Raw genomic sequence first — 14,395 nt, 5'->3', positions numbered from 1 at the left:
CTAGATCTCTATGTGTTTTTTGTGACGTTCTCCACACTTCCGCCAAGTGCTTAGTTCAAAACGAAACAAGAAACTAGATCTCGGTCTGGATCTACATTTGAATTTAAACATTTCTACATTAAAATTGTCGTGTAGTTTAAGCAAACTTAGATTATAGATCTTAACCCCAGATTATATTTAAAAAACAAACATGGCAGATGTTGATTTGAGTGAAGCCGAGAAAACATTTATTCTTCACAGTGTTCAGGTAGAGTTCACTAGACTAGGCCCCTAGGGCAGGGGTCGGCAACCTGCGGCTCGCGAGCCGCATGCGGCTCTTTTGATGTCGAGGTGCGGCTCTTCAGTTCCATGGACAAATATCAATAATTATTTTATTTTCTTCCTGAAGCTAATAAAAATATTAGTCTGCAACACTTTGACATTTTATTTTCGCAAATATCTCCCCATGAGTATTCTCAACAGCTTCCTAAAGTTTCATGGCGATCGGATGAAAGTTGTAATAATGAATAAAAGACAGACACACACACACTTACATACATTGATATATATATAGTATTATATAGGCCTATATATATATATATATATATATATATATATATATATATATATATATATATATATATATATATATATAGGCCTACCTAATCCTAATCAAAGATCATAATATTAAAATAAAAATGATTGTGGCTCTTTAAAAGCTGGGAAATTTTGAAAATTGTAACTTTTGGCTCTTCCGTCTCAAAAGGTTGCCGACCCCTGCCCTAGGGCCATAGGCCATCATATGATCATAGGGGTGGTGGTAGTGTCAGTACTGACAGTCTCAGTAGTAGTAGTGACAGTTTACGAGTGTAGTAGTAGTGTAGTATGTAGATTTTCTCGCTAAAAAATCTAATCTAATCAGTAGGTCAGGCCACATACCAGGCACGCACAGTGTTGTGTGTCGTGCCTTAACCAAAATAAAATATCAATCTGATTTTCAAGAAAATCAGATTGTCATTTTATAGGATCATTTGTTGAGCATTATATTTTTAAAGGGCTGATTACTTGAGCTTGATCGATGTACAAAAATAAAATATAGATCTAAATCAAACTACTTTTACTATAGCAAAATGAAAATGTACTGGGAAATTTTTTTTAGTTGAAGCATTGGTCTCACAAATGTGCTAGAGATTTTATGAGCGAATGTTCTTACTTAGAGTTACTATGTTCACTAGATGTATCTGCTATGTAGTCTTGGGTAAATTATTTTCAATTTTCTTAGGACAATTTTAGAGAAGATGGCAGAGGCTGTGAGGATTTTCGACACATGGAACTAGAAACTGGACTGATTTCCAACACAAATGGGTCTGCACGCGTCAGATTAGTAAGTGGTTATATTTGTCTGTTGTCCTATGACACATTATGTTCATCATGCAGAACACAGTATCAAACACATGCTAGAAATATTGTTTTGAAAGTATGCTTTATATGTAATCTTCATTCAATGTGGTTGATCACCAGGCCAGCACAGATGTACTAGTAGGAATTAAAGTTCAACTAACACCAGTAGATCCTAGTAAACCAAATGTTGGTCGCATTGAGTTTTTCCTTGACTGGTTAGTACATTTTTACTATAGACGCCTTTTATATTTGATTTAGGTATGTGTGTAGTGTACAATTTGGGAGCTAAGTATGGTGCCATTCTACTTTATTTGGCTGTAAATATGCACTTAATACTCCTAGAGTTTAAAACAATGACCATAACTATCTTTAACACATAATGTGACATTAGAGTATTATTTAAAAATATTTTTACCCAAAGTCCAAGAGTAAGTTTGTCCATCAAAGTTTTGTATTTTGCTTGTTTCAGCTCAGCAAATGCTACACCTGCATTTGAAGGCCGGGGTGGGGAAGGGTTAGCCTCTGAAATAACAGCGATGTTGACGAGAGCCTATAGTTGTCCCAGTGCTTTAGACTTTCATTCCCTGTGTGTTCTGCCTGGTCAGCACTGTTGGCTGTTGTACATAGATGTTTTGGTATGTTTGTAAATTAATGCAAATACTTAATCCATCCAAAAAAATTATGAATGCTGAAATAAAATTATTGGGCGAGCTTTAATATCATAAACACCACAGCTATATAATTTTCTTATTTGTTTACATTCATTAATAACCTATAAGCATATAATCTCTATCTATTAGCTGTTAGAGTGTGGAGGAAATTTGTTTGATGCTGTTTCAATAGCAGTTAAAGCAGCATTATTTAATCTCAGGTAAGTTCTATAACCTTAACAGTCCTCTGTCCTATACACTTAATAAAAATATCAAAACCTTTATGATTATAAATTTTGAAAATATGAAAACAAAACAAACCTACTTTCTTTTATTTAAAAAAAACATTGGTTGTCTTTTTCTTTAGAGATAAATATTAATCTCATACATTACTATTTTAGATACTGGCTAATAATTAGCATTATTAATTTCACAATATCTTATTTCTGAGTCTGGTTTTAAAAGGAATGCAATTATTTTAATCAGTGTAATGAAATTGTTTTCAGGATACCGAGTGTTACCATGACAAAAGATGAAGGAGGAGTGGAGCTGGACGTGTCTGATGACCCATATGATTTTAAGAGGTTGGATATTACAGGAGCACCCGTAATTATTACAGTCAATAAGGTCAATATCCAGGGTTTTTTTTTTAACTTCTTTAAATAGTCAAATGAATGAATCTTGTTATCAAATGAATGAAACTTGTTAAATTAATTACATTTTTAAATATATAAAATGTTTCCTTTTTTTTTTTAAAGAAATTTTATGAGAAAGGGTTGATACCAACTTGGATACCTTCCCAACAGCGTTTATATTTAAACTTGATTAAAATTACAAGTTTGCATAGCACTCTTTTCTTTATTAGACATTTTAACAGCTTTTATATTCTTTATAAATAGATTGGACATTTCCATGTTGTGGATGCAAGTGAAAAAGAAGAGGCATGTTGTTTAGCCAGGTATAGAATGATGCTCATATAGACATTTTTTTTTTCATTTAACAAAGCTGTTGAATGTTTTAACATATATAGACAAGAATAGGTAGACATGTATAGTTTATTTACCATTACTGGGAGGCTTCCACTACATTTATATTAACTAGTAGAAAAGCCTTGAGCTCAGTGGCATAGCTACCGTAAAGCTAGCGTAAGCAAAGCATAGGGGCCCAAGGCAAATAGGAGCCCTTTTTCAAAAGTTTGAGGGGAGGGGGGGTGCAAATAGAAAGTTTGTCCCCGTTCGCCGGGAAGGGTCGCTACGCCTCTGAGGGGCCCACTAACACTTTTTACATAGGGCCCCAAAAACCCTAGCTATGCCACTGCTTGAGCTTTTGTCCTGTATATTTATTTTTTATTAATCTCTTGAAATTACATGTTAGTCTTTTTAATATAACATATAGAAGTAATTTTCTGTTGTAAGTAATGGCACATATTTGTATTATTTTTATAAATGAACAATTGCTCCTACATTAAAAGAATATTTATTTAAACAAATTTGATTTCTTCTTAACATTTGTTGTTTCTTAATACATTTTGACAGAATTGTTTTGGGAATAACTGAAAAGGGAACGATAACAGCGATGAAGAAAGAAGGCTCTGGCAGCCTGGATGCTGACAGTATATCAGACATGATGGAGGTAGGAGATCATTGGTTTTGTTTTTTTCTGGGTGGAGACATTTTATTTGAGCTCTGGTTGGTCAGTTGTCGCAGGATGGAAGGCAACAATCAGAAACATCAGGATGTGTAGGTGCTGTTGTTTAATAGAAGTGATCGGGACTTGTCCACCCACTGTGTTTAATATCAGTTTATGAACAGCTAACAACACATTCTAATTAGGTTAGTAGTAATCAATAGTCCCACCAGGATTTAGATTTCCAGGCGACTCTGTCCTTGATTAATTTCTTCAACTGTTCCCACTTCTCAGGTTTCTGGACAGCGTTTTCTTTTTTTTTTTGTCTCTGCATTCAACTTCAGCTATCATTTTCTTGTACTTTTAATGTGTTAAAAAAAAGAATGTATATTAATTTTTTACAAGGTAATAATACATGAAGCAGCCCACAGTTTTTTATATAGTACAATTCTAATCCTAAAATACCTTTTGTCTGTTACAGAGTGCAAAAAAAGTTGGAATGGAGCTCAACAAATGTTTATTAAAAGCACTAAAATCTGAAGAAGAACAAGAAGCAAAGCCTGTTGGATTTCTCAGATGATTTTTATGTCAATTTACTGTTGTTTTTTTTTTCAATAAACATGTACATAGTAATACCTAATTTTTTAAATTACGTCAGTGTTTGATATATTAGCTCTATAACTGGTTCAGGAGTTGGGCATTACCCCCCCTCCCCCTCTCTGTATAGTTACCCCGTCCAAAACCTCTTAAGTTAATGTTTGTAAGTCCATTTGATTCTAGATAAAACACAAGAGTTATTTATAATTCTGCTGTGAGCAGATAACATGTATGCTGGTAGCTGTTCTCAAGAGAGAGAGTGGGGGTTGTGTTGACGGGTACTGTCCTTACTTCTCAGGTTTACTATTTTTAAAATGCATTTGGAAAGTGTGGAAGCCAATATCAGATAGTTTATATTTATTTAACACAATATCACATGTTAGACACCCCCCCCCCCCATATAATAATAAATACCAGACCAACCCACCATTTTCATGAATTTTTAAATTCTAGGAACCCCTTCCCCCCCCCCCCCCCCCCCCACCTCTTGTATTTGAACATCAAAAAAATTTTTAAAAACCTGATTGGATGTTCTCTAATTAAATTTGGGATGGTCACTTTTCAGAGTGCAGGCAACTGAAGTAGAATTCATCTGTTACTTAGGTATGATATATTAAGTTTGGATAATGTGGTCAGTTCTATAGCTATAACAAGCAACTTTACTTTCCCAACGCTGGTCAGATATCCCTCAGAGTGGAGTGAGATATTTTATCAGCTTGATTCCGGGAACTGAACTCGAGACTTTCAGGTAAGCAGTCATGCGCTCTGCAGTCCGACCATACCATCTCATAACGAGTCTGCTAGCCACGAACTAATCCTTATTACGTTTACCCTCACTCAGTTTTAACGTTGTTTCTTATAATGTTTGCGTACAAACACTATTTCATCGTTTAACTTGAAATTTCAGTTATATTTCCTTTTATTTTTATCACGAACCATTAAAGTTAGAAACGTACCTCAGCACCCAACTGTAACGTAATTTAGCTAAATCATAGTAAACCACACCAGTGGCGTAGCGAGGTCGGGTGTCACCCGGTGCGGCCCTTAATGGTGTAACCCCCCCCCCCCCCCCCTTACGAAAAAAAATGATATATATATATATATATATATATATATATAAATTAAGTCTTTGTTGATTATTATTTGGAATTACATTGTTATTTTTACACTTGCAGCGATTTGTTGTGCACTAGGTTGTGCAATTGTAGTAAATATAGCTGGCCGCCGGTCAGTGATTGTGAAGATGCGATGGTTCGAAGTGATTTCCCTCAGTGCCAACCGGTGACAATGAGAGCAGTTTTTCGTGAAGAATTGAAAACCAACTTCTAGCTTATAGTTGTTTAAATACACCATGTTCCGTTCCTAGCTTGTAGAAAGTGCCCTCGACGCTCATGCCAACTGCAATGACCCTTCGGGGATCACCGCGACCTCTGTCAACATCTGGAATACGGATGCGACCAATATCTTTCACTTCAGCTTGTTTAAATTTTGTTAGCATCTTAGCACCTTGAGTTTGCAAGGTAGTATGAGCTGCTGGCCTGTTGTCAATGGTTTTTTTTTTTTGTTTATTGTGGCATTCTGCGAATACTGTTCCCTCCATCCCCTTCGTCTGCCTTATTGGCTACTCCGCATATTGCATGGACATCGTTGCCACAGGATCCACAAGAATGGGCTGCACTACAATATTTTCCCCCACAAACTACACAGAATCTGATGGCTTTATTATTGTCACGCAACTGGTCTGGACGTTGCGCCACGGCAGGAGATGTGTTAGCTGAGGATGTCGTTGCATTTATGGAAACATCCATTCTTGTTCAATGTTCTCAAGATCTTCCTCAGTAGCTAACTTATCGAGAGTCTCTCTTGGTAGATTTGAAGTGCTAAGTCCTACTTTTGCTTTGCGTCCAAACAAGGCTTCGTACGGCGATTGTTGGATTCCTTGGTGAAAATTACGGTTTTTCATAGGACTCTCAGCCCAATGAGCTGATTCATCTGTCTGCATCCATGTCATCATCATGTTTCAAACATCTTAGTATAGCATATAGAATGCTATACAAACAAGAGCCAAACAATACGTTACACACAATGAAACGCTTTTTTCTGTTTGCGCTTTTTTTCCGTTTGCGCTTTTTCTGTGTGCGCTTTTTTCTGTTTGCGCTTTTTTCCGTTTGCGCGTTTTTTCTGTTTGCGCTTTTTTCCGTTTGCGTTTTTTTCCGTTTGCGCTTTTTTCTGTGTGCGTTTTTTTCTGTTTGCGCTTTTTTTCTGTTTGCACTTTTTTTCTGTATGCGCTTTTTTCTCTTTGCGCTTTTTTCCGTGTGCGCTTTTTTCCGTTGCTCTTTTTGTTTTGCGCTTTTTTCCGTTGCTCTTTTTTCCGTTGCGCTTCTTACTGGTCACCCCCGCCGCCTTCCACCCACACGATTAGAATAGATAGCCTATCTGTGACTAGTCCTTGCAAACAATATTAACCCCTTCTTCCCCGTGTCGTGTCGCAGGTGTCAAGCCCTGCGATCATACAAGTAATTGGAAATCGACATAGACCTCATTTACTGTCTGGAAATTCTAGGAATTCTATATTTAGTTTAGCGCTTTCTTTTTTGTTCTACATTCAGAACAAGAAACTGATAGATCTAGTCTTTGGTTACACAATTTCAGTTAACATTTCAGTTACAAACACACAGTGGCCATATTGAAAACAAGACAGTATGTATTTATTTTTATTTCTACGGTTAACTATTAATTATTTAATGATAGGACACTTGTACTTTACTAAGTTTATTTGTTTCTTTATGTAAAATCATGATTTAAAATTCGGATTTAAGTCTAAACCTATTGTTGTTGTTGTTTTTTTTTTACATAGAAATCTGTCAAACAATTAACCCCTTTTATAAGAGAAATTGTGTGATAACGTCAGAGGCGTAGCGATCCGGTAGGGAGGACAAACTATCAATTTTTTACCGACTAATTTAATATTAAATGTTTAAAAAATGTTTGTTTCGTAACTGTTGTAGTAGAGCATTTCTATCTAATTTGGAGCATCGTAAGAAGGTTACGGTTAATCGTAGAGACAAGCCCCGTCCCCGCACCCCTTCTTTCACCACACAGGAGTTTACTTCTCTGTCTCTTAAATCAACAATAGGCTTACGCTTTTTTTACTTTAGTTTTAGGCCGAAAAGTTTTCAAGCAATCTATTTATGGGGCTTACTCAACTTACTGTATTGAAACTGAAACCGAAAGGTAGATTACTTACCTTTTTTCGTAATGCGTAATGACATCATTATGTCAAACCAAAACTAAAACAAAAGCTACTTTTAGGTGGCACTAAAAATAAATTTCGTAGAATTTTTCCATTCAACCTATGGAAACTAGGGTATTATGGGGTTAAAGCTTACCCTTGGGGAATACGCTGCCATAAAATAAATTAACGCATCTGCCATATACCCTCCAATTGAATATTTTCGTGTGTAGAGTGTAAAACGATCTTGATTTAGCGCTCGATTTACAAAGTGTACTCTACCAAATAGTTAATGAATTCTTTCACCTTTCAAGCATTCTTCGACTGTATTTTAGTAATTTTTAGGTTGGGTCAAAGTGTGTTAATTTAAGAACCCCATACGCTATAGTTCCTATTTTAATTATTTATTCTTATAACTTAATAAGAGTTAAGCGTATACAATTAATACACTGTTTTTTTTTTCAAGCTTAACGAGATTTCAACTGAAAATTTGTAATTATGGCAAATGGTTGGCACATGGATGATTATCAAACACAGATAAACAGCAATGGAATAGTCTTTCACTCAGAACGTTTACAGCGCCTACGATCGTCAGAAACATTTCCAGCATTTGATGACGACGCACCGCCTGATGATTTTACTAACATAACAATATTCCCAGACACTGAAGAAATAAACACATCCATTGAGCCTTTCCTCAGAGCCAACAAAACTAAAGGCAAATACCGGGATTTACAACACTATCTTGATGTACATGCAAGACTCATGAAAGAAGATTATGTAGCTCCAATACGGGAAGGCTTAAAGGAATACAGAGATGCTGAAGAGAATAAAAGAAAACCAAAAGAAAATGAACTGCGGTTTTATTATGATGTTAAACTTGTCTCCATCGAGTGCGATCATGCCGGTTTTACCCATTTTGTAAGTTTCGATACTTCCAAGTTTAAAAATTTCGATTGGGAACTTTCTAAACGCCTAAATTTTGGTTCACTTTTAGTATTTTCTAAAGACAATTTTAAAACAATAATTTTTGCCACAGTTGCAGATAGCAATGTAACCATGCTTAAAAGAGGGATAATTCAAGTTGTTTTTCAGAATAACCTTGAGGTTGTATTTACTAGTTCATCGGAAGATGATACGTTCATCATGGCCGAAACAACAGCTTACTTTGAAGCCTACAGACATGTTCTGGAAGGTTTAATAGAAACGACAGCTTTACCATTTCAAAAGTACATTCTGTATTGTAAAAACAAGATACTGCCTCCAAAGTATTTAAAAGACATAAGTAAATACGACATTGCAAGTATCATGAGTGACACTTCTGATGAGCTTTCGGTGTCTGTTCTAGAAGATTCTGATTGGCCAGAGACTAGTGAAACAACTTTGAATGATTCTCAACTTAAAGCTTTAAAACAGGCCCTAACTAAGGAATTTGCAATCATTCAAGGACCCCCTGGTACTGGAAAAACATATATTGGGTTAAAAATAATGGATATTTTATTGCAAAATGAGTCGAATATTGTGTGTGAAGGTCCTATTCTTGTAGTTAGTTACACAAATCATGCTCTTGATCAGTTTATGGAAGGTATTTTAGACTTTTGTCCTGAGGGTCTAATTAGGGTTGGAGGAAGGAGTAAAAGCGATAAGCTTGCAGACTTTAACCTAAAAGTATTACGAAAGAAAACAAAAGAAAATAATTACAAAAGCTCCAAAAAAGACATGGAATTCATTGGCAGTGCAGCAGACGAACTCTGGCAGGAATCAATACGTCTTGAGACAACAATATTGAAAGTAGAAGATCTTGCTGATGAAATCAGTGCTGCCCATCGAAATTCACTAAATGAACCTAATCGCACTGAAGGAATTGTCTGTGAAGTAATGGAGATCTGGCTGAAAGCTTCTAATGCTAACATAGACAACCATTTGTTAAAGGTTAGTAGAAGTTATCTGGCGGGGATTATCGGTGAAGGCGCTGAGACTCGCATAGATACAGAATTAAAGTACAGTACTCAGATGAGCTTTCAGGACAGGGTGAAAATATATCGTTTTTGGCTTTACAAATACAAAGAAGACTTGACAACACGCATTGATCATTTAAAATCTATCAGCCCAGATAACCCTGAATCAGAGCCATTTCAACTCCTATTGTGCAAAGCAAATGATGATATTCTTCCAGATAATGTGTTAAAACCTTACATAGCTGATGAAATATATGCAATCATACAATCAATAGTACAAAAGGAGAATAAAAAAGTTGATAATGAAAATAGCTATTTGAGATTTTGGCTTTTGGAAATGTTTGATACCACCGACCTGTTTCTTGATGCAATTGAGCAACTGCAGGTTATTGAACGCGAAGACAATAAGGAAGTGGGTGTAAGTAAAGTGCCAGTGGCAAACACAACAAATGAACGTTCTTGGGTAATTACTGAAAGTGATGACAGCGATTCAGAAAATTCAGTTGACTCTTATGATACTTCAGAACTAGAAGCGAATTTATTAAAAGATATAAAGGATATCGAATTCAATTTTACAAGCATTCAAAACAGAAATATCCAATTACTTAAACGCGCAAAAGTGCTCGGGGTTCATCTTTCCAACACTGAAGAAAAAATGGAAGACAAAATGTGTGTGAACAATATGTCTTACCCTCAAGTTTTTAATTTACTTAACAAAAGTGTACCTTATACTGAAGAAGAAGTGTCTGCCATAACTGATTTGTGGGCTCTTCCACTTGATGATCGTTACAGACTCTATAAATATTGGACTGTAAACAAGAAACGAAAGATCGCCGAACAACTACTTACTTACGCAGAAGCATACAGAGTCATGGTAGAAAGTAAAAAAAATGATCTTCAGCGTAAAGATATAAACATTCTGAAAAAAGCTAAAGTAATTGGCATGACAACATCAGGGGCAGCCAGAAATAGAAAAGTTTTACGAAAGGTCGGATGTCCAATAATAATTGTTGAGGAGGCCGCGGAGATACTTGAAGCCCATATTGTGACAACACTAAACAGTAGATGTAAACATCTCATCCTTATTGGTGACCATCAACAGTTGCGTCCTAGACCTAAAATGCATAAGCTTGCTAAGGATTATAATTTGGAAATTTCACTTTTTGAACGGCTAGTAGCGAACAGAGTGTCACTTGTTACCCTTATAGAACAGCATCGAATGAGACCTGAGATATCAAGATTTATCAAACACGTTTATCCCCATTTAAAAGATCATGAATCAGTGCAGAACTATGAAGATGTCAGGGGAGTTAAGTCAAACGTTTTCTTCATACAGCACTCGTATGAAGAGAGTGTAGTAGAGGACAGTACAAGCAAGTCAAATGTTCATGAAGCAAGGTTTCTAACTGCACTGTGTAAATATTTTCTGCAGCAAGGATATCAGGGTCGCCAAATAACTATTCTCGCCGGATACCTTGACCAAGTAACATGCATAAAAAACGAAATGAAACCAGAAGAAAGTCTTTACGAATGTGTCACTGTCACATCTATAGATAACTACCAAGGTGAAGAGAATGATATAATTTTACTTTCTTTAGTAAGAAGTAATCAAGGAAAAGAAGTTGGCTTTTTGAAAACAAAGAACAGAGTCTGTGTGGCTTTGTCCAGAGCTAAAATAGGTATGTTTGTTATTGGGAATCTGGAACTACTGGCTGAAAAGGTTCATCTTTGGAAAACTATTTCAGAAACTGCTAAAGAACAGCAAGTAATTGGTAGGAATTTGGAGTTGGTCTGCGTTAACCATCCAGACCACGTGACAATAGTTTCCCAACCTGAAGACTTTCAAAAAGAAGTTCCAGAAGGTGGATGTAATAGAAAATGTGAAGCTAAACTACCCTGTGGACATGCCTGCCCAAGGATGTGCCATGCTATTAATGGGCTACATAACGAAGTAAAGTCTTCGAACCTATGTTTAAAAACTTGCCAAGAAGAAAATAGGTGTAGCAGCCCATGTCTAAATTCATATTACTATGTGTGTGAGCAACCGATGTTAAAAACTTTGCCTATGTGTGGTCATGAAGCTACAATGCCTTGTTTCAAAGACGTAGGTGATGTTGTTTGTTCAGAGAATTGTGGACAAAAAATGGCATGTGGTCACATCTGCCGTGGTCAGTGTGGAAAATGTTCAGCTGAAGCACAACATCAACCCTGTCTGGAAAAGGTGGATAAGACTTGGTCTCCTTGTCAGCATTCAAAGTCTGTAGAGTGTCACACTGATACTTCTGTAGATCCTTGTCCTAAAGAATGTGATGCACGTCTTGAATGTGGCCATAAATGTAAAGGAACATGCGGAGGTTGTCTCTCTGGTAGAGTACACAAGTCTTGTGGTGAGAAATGCAACAAAATTCTTCCCTGTGGTCATCTTTGTACTGGACCTTGTGGTGGCCAGTGTGTGCCCTGTTCTTCAAGATGTCTGACAGCATGTAGGCATGGCCCATGTAGCAAAACAACCTGTGGAGAGAAATGTGACACATGCATTGAAAACTGTGCCATGATCTGCCAGCATCATCACTGTACTTTGCGATGTGTGGATGGGTGTTTAGAACCTTTGTGTATTGAAAGATGTAACAAACGTGTTGCGTCATGTAAACACAAGTGTGTGTCGCTGTGTGGCGAACTGTGTGTTTGTTATGATTGTGAAAAAGATAAATTTTCTCTCACAGATTCAAGCAACAAGAAAAAACATAAGCAGGTAAAAAAAATTGAAATGATCGAAAGGATGAAAAAATTCCAAGTAGATGAAGACACTATTCTAATGAAAATTCCAGAATGTGGTCACATATTTACCTTAAACCAACTTGACAAATGGGTTGAAGATTTTGAGCCTGATACAACTCATTATATTCGCTGTCCTAACTGTACAGTTCCTATCCAAAGTATAGCAAGATATGAAGCAAAAAACAAACAGAGAGCTGAGAGAAGAGAAAACCTAAAGGAATATCTTTCAAAATCTGCATGCACATCACACGCAGAAATTGAGAATCTCATTCATTGTAAAACTTGTTTGAAAAACTATTGTACTGTAGATGAAGGTGAATTTCTTACAAGAAAACCAAATCAAATAGACTGCAACCATGCTTTGGCTTTAACAGTCCAGATAAAGTTTTCATATGTGCTCCTAAAACTTTATGAACTGCACAAAATGTTTAGTGTCAATAACTTGGAATTTGAAATAAACAAATGGAAGTTGGCTATCAGCTCTATACAAAGAAACGTAACTGATCAGTTTTATAGAGAGATGACCTTAGAGCTCCACAGGTTGCTGTTATTAGAACAGATCTACATCTTGAAAGGATTTCTGGGTAACATTAATTGTAACTCTCCGTCAGGGATGACAACGAAGATCAAAACAATTAAAAAGTCTAAGCTGACCAGTGAAAGTAGGGAAGAAAATCAGACATTCATAGACGATTTGTACAAACGGTTTGACCATCTAGAACCTGGAAATGAGTATCTTGAAAAAGTAGAAAAACTACAGAGTTACAGCAAAGATGTGAGGAAAGTTCTAGATATGTCAAAAACTCAGGTGAGTATCTAGACATGTTTTGCTAATGACAATTGTCATATTATTCAAAAGTTGAAGCTACCGCTATGTGCAGCTCAGCACCCCTTTTAATTCAATAAAGTTGTACTTTATGAATTACACTGTTAAGCTAGCAAAGCACTGGACAGGTAGAAACACACTTCAAATATATTTTGATAACGCCTAATATTAGATGAGCTGCATTCAATTATAAAACCTTTAAATTAGAAAACGGAAAGGGGTCGGCGTGGTCGGGCCGGTAAAGCTCCTGGTTGCTAAGTCCCGAGTTTTAACCCTCCCCCCCCCCTCCCCCCTTCGCCCCCAATCGCCGTTAACCCTAACACATCCAGGAGAGAAAATTTAAAAACTCAAACAACTGCTGCCTTGTAACCTGTTTTTGGTTGGACAAGCGCAAGAACAAATAACAGGCTGAAAATGAAATCGGCGTTAACGGTCCATATGGCGCATAAAATGTTGACATGTAATATGCCTACTTTATTGTGTTGTATGAAATGTCGTCCAACATTACAATTAAGAACGAAGAAAAAGACGGAATGCATTAAGATTTACTTGTCGTTTTTTTTTTTTTTAAACTTGTCGAACTCGTTTTCAATCTCAGGTTATACTGACTATTCGGCAGATAATTAAGAGATATGAATGGTTATTATTGCCTTAAATTGACAGATGTTTCTTTTTGACAATCTGCAGGACTTGAGATCTGCTCTACAGAACGAGTGAATACCGAATGTACCTTCTTTTTTAAAATTAAACAAACGTTATAATAGTATCGCTTATATAATTAAGTAATAATTTAAAAAAAAACATGACTAGATGTATCAGGCTAGTCTTATTGCGTTGTTTTACTTAATGTTCTTAGTAAATACAGTTATTGTAAAATTTTATGTAGAAAGTTTTTATTTTACTAGCGCTATAGTATACTCTCTTTCGACAACTGTTTTAGCAGTAAAAGATATCCTTAGTTGTTTCATTACTCAATATAATAAGTATGATGTACACGTGTTAAAAGGTTGGTTACAAATGCTTTGTATGTGTGAGTTATAATCCAACTACAAGCGTGTGATTCACTGTGATGGCAGTGGCGTAACAACCATGTAACCAAGGTGGACAAAGTCCTGGGACCCCCGGGCTTTTTCAGAAAATAAACTGAGTATCTGAGATTCGTTATTTTTATTTTTTTTTCTTTAGAACATCTCTTGTACGTGCTCTTATGTCCAGGTACGTAATAGGTTGACGGCGAACTGTCTCTATTTTCTCAACATTACCAAGAAAGCTATGAGAGATATTTCAAAATTTTGTTATTAGAAATAAAATTTCGTATAGTCAATAGTCGTGTGTTTTTTAATAGTTA

The 14,395-nt window shown here is 36.1% G+C and overlaps 2 protein-coding genes across 2 annotated transcripts; both read left to right on the top strand.

Moving 5' to 3' along the window:
* Nucleotides 1-39: 39 nt before the first annotated feature.
* LOC131935389 (exosome complex exonuclease RRP42-like) lies at nucleotides 40-4,291 on the top strand. The gene is made up of 9 exons (XM_059291764.1): nucleotides 40-247; nucleotides 1,262-1,363; nucleotides 1,501-1,595; nucleotides 1,850-2,015; nucleotides 2,181-2,251; nucleotides 2,537-2,657; nucleotides 2,930-2,988; nucleotides 3,566-3,662; nucleotides 4,138-4,291. The coding sequence occupies exons 1-9, from the start codon at nucleotides 191-193 to the stop codon at nucleotides 4,234-4,236; spliced, it is 867 nt and encodes a 288-aa protein (XP_059147747.1). The 5' UTR covers nucleotides 40-190; the 3' UTR covers nucleotides 4,237-4,291.
* A 2,417-nt stretch (nucleotides 4,292-6,708) lies between these two features.
* LOC131935388 (NFX1-type zinc finger-containing protein 1) lies at nucleotides 6,709-14,217 on the top strand. Its single transcript, XM_059291763.1, has 3 exons — nucleotides 6,709-6,953; nucleotides 7,952-13,029; nucleotides 13,735-14,217. Exons 2-3 carry the CDS (start codon nucleotides 7,984-7,986, stop codon nucleotides 13,762-13,764), a joined length of 5,076 nt encoding a protein of 1,691 aa, XP_059147746.1. The 5' UTR covers nucleotides 6,709-6,953; nucleotides 7,952-7,983; the 3' UTR covers nucleotides 13,765-14,217.
* The last annotated feature ends 178 nt before the right edge of the window (nucleotides 14,218-14,395 follow it).

This window comes from Physella acuta, unplaced genomic scaffold (genome assembly GCF_028476545.2).
Source record: "Physella acuta isolate Inbredline_101_S28 unplaced genomic scaffold, ASM2847654v3 ptg000144l, whole genome shotgun sequence".
Lineage (NCBI taxonomy): Eukaryota > Metazoa > Mollusca > Gastropoda > Physidae > Physella > Physella acuta.
Note: the sequence above shows the minus strand (reverse complement) of the source record. Positions and strands in the feature narration are given on the sequence as shown.

What these genes read in the sequence shown, in the direction of transcription:
- LOC131935389 (XM_059291764.1), top strand. Translation starts at nt 191, where the DNA reads ATGGCAGATGTTGATTTGAGTGAAGCCGAGAAAACATTTATTCTTCAC. An exon ending in GCAGCATTATTTAATCTCAG is followed by an intron (nt 2,252 to 2,536) that starts GTAAGTTCTATA and finishes AATTGTTTTCAG; the next exon opens with GATACCGAGTGTTACCATGA. An exon ending in GTATATCAGACATGATGGAG is followed by an intron (nt 3,663 to 4,137) that starts GTAGGAGATCAT and finishes TGTCTGTTACAG; the next exon opens with AGTGCAAAAAAAGTTGGAAT.
- LOC131935388 (XM_059291763.1), top strand. Translation starts at nt 7,984, where the DNA reads ATGGCAAATGGTTGGCACATGGATGATTATCAAACACAGATAAACAGC. An exon ending in TAGATATGTCAAAAACTCAG is followed by an intron (nt 13,030 to 13,734) that starts GTGAGTATCTAG and finishes GACAATCTGCAG; the next exon opens with GACTTGAGATCTGCTCTACA.